The sequence below is a fragment of the Cryptomeria japonica genome, chromosome 7 (assembly GCF_030272615.1).
Source record: "Cryptomeria japonica chromosome 7, Sugi_1.0, whole genome shotgun sequence".
NCBI lineage: Eukaryota > Viridiplantae > Streptophyta > Pinopsida > Cupressales > Cupressaceae > Cryptomeria > Cryptomeria japonica.
Genome location: NC_081411.1, coordinates 311,526,078 through 311,530,967, shown reverse-complemented (window position 1 = coordinate 311,530,967; position 4,890 = coordinate 311,526,078). Strand labels below are relative to the sequence as shown.

The window sequence follows — 4,890 nt, the reverse complement described above, 5'->3', positions numbered from 1 at the left end:
TATAAAAATGTAACTTGAAATTTAAATTTATACCTCAAAAATAAATAAATGAGTAAGCATGTATCCATATGAAACTTTATTGAAACATATATCAAATGGCGAATTATGAATCCTCTAGTCAAATGTTGATGGAGTAATGTATAACAAATTTTCAAAGAAAGCATGGACAATTTGGTTAATATTTGCAGAAAGACATTAAACAAATTTGGATCCTACTTGATTTTATGTATTTGAGTGGAAACAAACGTATGTAAAGAAACAAATATGTATTTATGTTTGTGTAAATTTATCTTACATTATGTATTTTAAGGAGAGAAGTCATTACTATGAATTATTTCTTCGAATACTGGTAGTCGACGATGTTTTTTATCAGTTAGATTTATTTGAGTGTCAAGTTCTACTTCCCAATTAACCATATCTAATACATCATTAGTACTCAATAGCTCTTTTAAATCATTAGAAGATGAGAGAAATCCATATTCATTGTTTGAATAATGAATCCCTCCATCACTAACTAAAGTAGAGTCCAGTCCATAATGATTATGAATATGCCTGGAGATAGTTGATAATGATCTCTTGGAGCCTCCATGCACTTGAAACTCATGAATTTCCTTTAATAATTGCTTTGCATGCTCCAATGATTTGAAGTCTTTTTCATTCACTGGATTGACAACCTTTAATACTGCAATTGCCTCCTCTAACTTTCCTTGCTTCATTAGGCATACACCTAAATTGCACGCCTTATTAGCATCCATAACAAAATATTGTGCCTTCCTACACATAGTTTTGTTTACAAGTTAGTCATTTATTAAGATTTTACAAAAAAATCATGTTGACGAATATATAATCTTTACAAATTTACCTATAAACAACTTCAGCAGCAACATAATTATTTTGTTGCATATATGCCCAACCTAAATTACTCTGCCAATACAATTGACCCACACATTAATCATTGTTTATTGTGATAATAAAATTAAAAAAACATGATAAAAACATAATATGTAAGATGGAAATTGAAGTAGAGTTTAGTACAATTATATTTATATACCAGAATGCGACTAGTCTCCTCCTTTATGGAGAGTTGGAACTTCTTTCCATGTGAACGTGATGTCTTGGTAGGATTACCATTAAAAGCAAGTCCATGTTGAATAAGTCGTAACTTCTCTTTGAGCAACACAATTTGGTCGTCCACCCTTCCACATTTCTTGAAATATTGCAAACATTGGACCCAATCAATTTTTGTTTCTTGAAAAGATTTATCATATATCAATTTTACTATATAATTACATTGGTATTGATGTTTATGTCTTTGGAGTCACATTTTGAAATTCATCTACCCATTTAGACAATACTCATGAAAACGTATTAAAAAGTTTTTTGAAAAAGTAAAAGTGATATGACCCATTTTATTTCTACAAATATGATAGATTTTACAACAATCTTAAAAGAAAAAGTTGTTTCTACATCAATACCAAATTTAGAATTTATTTATAGGTGTTATTAAATTATAGTTTTTTTTTAAAGTTAGTCATGTATTAATGATATTTTTCTTAAACAAATTGTTCTCTTTAAATAAATACAATTGATTTTGTTTTGAATAATCCTCTAGAATCATACAACAACTGGACTAGATTTCTATAGTGTATTTTGAGTGGACTATAAAGTTTAAATAGATTCTGTTATACATGATTTTTCCATTAGCTTTATAATCTAATCATATAACTTTTTATAAATTAATGATTGTTAATCAAAATTCTTATAATCAAATTTCTCATAAAGTTAGGTTGATGGCCCTTAGTTATGCCACTCCTACTCCTTGGTCCCCCTCCCCAAAAATTAAACTTACAAGTTTCCTTAAAGACAACTCCCATATTTATTTACACATTTTACTTTATTCAATAATAAAAATTAAAAAAAGAATACATTATAATGAATAGCTATTACTTTATTAAGTGAGCTATTGAAAGTTAGATTAGGTAAGATAAAACTATAAAAGGTTTTATATTATAGCACATTTTAATATTAAAAAATAATAACTCGTATCAATGAATAGCTATTACTTTATTAAGTTGGGTAATTGAAAATTATATTAGGTATGATAAAACTGTAAAGATGTTGTATTATAAGTGTAAAAGTATACTAGAAAGTTTATTTGAAAATAAAATCATCTTGTATTACAAATTTCTTAAATATAAATAACTTAAATTTTAATTCATTATTACATTTTTTTTTCTTTTATTTAAAGACATCTTAAATGCTCTTTCCAAATTATAACTATAAGACCAACACAATACACCAACCTACAATCTTCTTTTATAAGTCTACTTTATATTTATATTCTATGAACGAATGCATTCTAGTAGTCCCATAGATTCATGAAACTTCTTTTACAAATATGTATAAATATCAACTATAATTTCAATAAAAATAAAGAATAAAGTAATTACTTGACATTCTAGTAGTCTCATAGACTACACTTATTCATGGAACTTCTTTTACAAATATGTATAAATATCAACTATAATTTCAATAAAAATAAAAAATAAAGTAATTACTTGACATTCTAGTAGTCACATAGACTAAACCACTTATTCATGGAACTTCTTATACAAATATGTATAAATATCAACAATAATTTCAATAAAAATAAAAAATAAAGTAATTACTTGACTTTGTACCAACTCTTCTAAAATCACGGGTATCATTGAAAACTAGCTCAGACAGGGACATGGCCCGCCTTCCGTTCTTAGATGGAATACCATCTAAGAGTCACATGGTGTTGGGTCTGGTAGTTGGAAAACGCTTATCACCTAACTACGCATAATCATTTCCCAAATGAAAGCAATGGAAGAAGATGAACAAACGTATGAAGAAGATGAGATATATTGACTGTGAAAATTCTTCCTATTATTACTGAACCAACGCCTAATATTTCAGAGCTGGCAGATAAAAGACAATGTTGTAACAATTCCATTGGCTCTACAGAAAGATTATGTACATACCTTATAAAGATCAAGCAGAACATTATCAAGGGATTCCTGGGCTTGCAGAGAACAGCGATGTCTGAAAGATTTGATTGCTTCAATGGCTTCATCTGCTCGTCCCAGCTGCTTCATCACAATGGCCATGTCCTTCAAAGCGCTCTCAACACGGTCTCCTGCATTTATAGCCGCCCAAAAAAGCGCTATGGCCGCCTCTGGATTCTTCTCCACAAGCTGTTAAATCGTAACATTCTATCAGTCTATTGTTTAGATTGGATCAACCAAGATACAAGTCTACAATCGAATTTTAAATCTTAATAGTCACGATAGCACTATCACTTGATCAATACAAAACACCATGAAAAGAACCCAACATATAATTCAATCATATAATCAACAAAACTATTATAACCCTAAAAATTTAAAAATGATGTATGAAACATACAGAATCTAAACATGTCAATGAATAAAATACACACGATCCAATCAAAACAACTAAATAAATACCTGAACCTGCTTAGCCCTGATGTAGGGCGTGTCGCCCACTGGAACCTTGTGCTTTATACCAAATTCCTTCATCCCTGCTGAACTTTTGTCTCTCGCCAACATTTTTCATTACAGCAGTGCTTCCGTGTTGAATGAGTTTCAGCTTGCCACAAAGTTGAAACCAAATACCAGGAGTTGAACAGTTCAACAATCTCGGGCTTTGGAATTGTGGTCTATTGGAATCTATGAATAAAATGGTGGGGAAGGAGAGCGTGGAGCTATTTGAAGGCCTGATTGAATCGAAATACTCGAAGATCGTTTCAGATTGTCTGTCTTGGAGTGTGTTGTCGGTATTACATAGCCCAATGGATTAGGAAACAACACAGGGATGAAGAATTCAAAGGAGAGTAGGCATTGTATCTGGACAGGAATGTGTTCATATACATTATGAGGTTCATGAACCTTCTTACAGGGTAAATTTTAGTATTTGGGCACGAGATGATAACGTTATCATCCATAACCGTGGCATGTGGGGTAACCTAGAATGTCATCTTGGGTGAGTAGGCTAAGAAGTTTCCATCATGGTCCTAGTGATTAACAAGAGTGGCAATGTGGACAAATTTTCTTTGTTTTTTGAACAAGTGTTCTTATATAAATAGATAGTCCTTTTGTGTAAGGGTAACGACTTCCAACTTTTCTACTTTTATTTAGTAGAACATAGTGAACCATACAAAAGTTTGGGTTATGTGCATCTTTTGTAAAATATTATGTAGGGAGAGTAATATAAGCATTAATAATTATAATGTTAATATTTTGTAATTAATTTAATTTTATAATTGTTTCATAAGAGGTAAATATTTTTTTATCTATAGTCATGAACCGGTGAGATCACAAACGAGGGATCTCATCTCTTAAACGAGTACTGAACAATAACACTCTAGTAGGGTTTGAATTTTGATCGTAAGAATAACAATACAACAACTTAAACCATCATGCTATGCCAATATTGTGAATTCATCATTCCTAATGTTGCATAAACGAATTATATTTGTTTTCTTATTTAAATCGTTGGGAACATCTTATGAATTAAAGGCATCATATTTTCACAATCTATAATAATTATTAGCAGAATTTCATTCCTAGATTAAACCATGTAAGATTTTTTTATTTGAGACATTGATGTAAAATAAATCTTACACAATTGAATCTAGAAATGACATTGTGTTAATCCTATAAATTATGGATTGAATATATTTACACCACCACACATTTTTCTTTTCATAATTTAAATAGAATAGTGTTGGTATCTTGAAGGGTACAAGTATTGTAGAGTTTTCACATTGCATATTGAATTTAATCAGTTTGTCTTGTTTTGTGTGTTGATTTTATGTTTTTATGCTGGTATTTCCAACGGGTCTTT

At 30.0% G+C, this 4,890-nt stretch overlaps 1 protein-coding gene across 4 annotated transcripts; it reads right to left on the bottom strand.

The window, feature by feature from the left end:
* Positions 1-251: 251 nt before the first annotated feature.
* Positions 252-3,935, bottom strand: LOC131047322 (protein SULFUR DEFICIENCY-INDUCED 1). Of its 4 annotated transcripts, none has more exons than XM_057981192.2 (5): positions 3,492-3,933; positions 3,006-3,218; positions 1,052-1,207; positions 863-924; positions 252-774 (listed from the first exon to the last, which is right to left on the bottom strand). In XM_057981192.2, the coding sequence occupies exons 1-5, from the start codon at positions 3,591-3,593 to the stop codon at positions 306-308; spliced, it is 1,002 nt and encodes a 333-aa protein (XP_057837175.2). In that variant the 5' UTR covers positions 3,594-3,933; the 3' UTR covers positions 252-305. The 4 variants fall into 4 exon arrangements, with proteins under 4 accessions (XP_057837175.2, XP_057837176.2, XP_057837177.2 ...); XM_057981194.2 differs by having other exon boundaries at positions 521-727; positions 3,492-3,928; XM_059209336.1 differs by having other exon boundaries at positions 659-770; positions 3,492-3,927.
* Between the last annotated feature and the right edge of the window lie 955 nt (positions 3,936-4,890).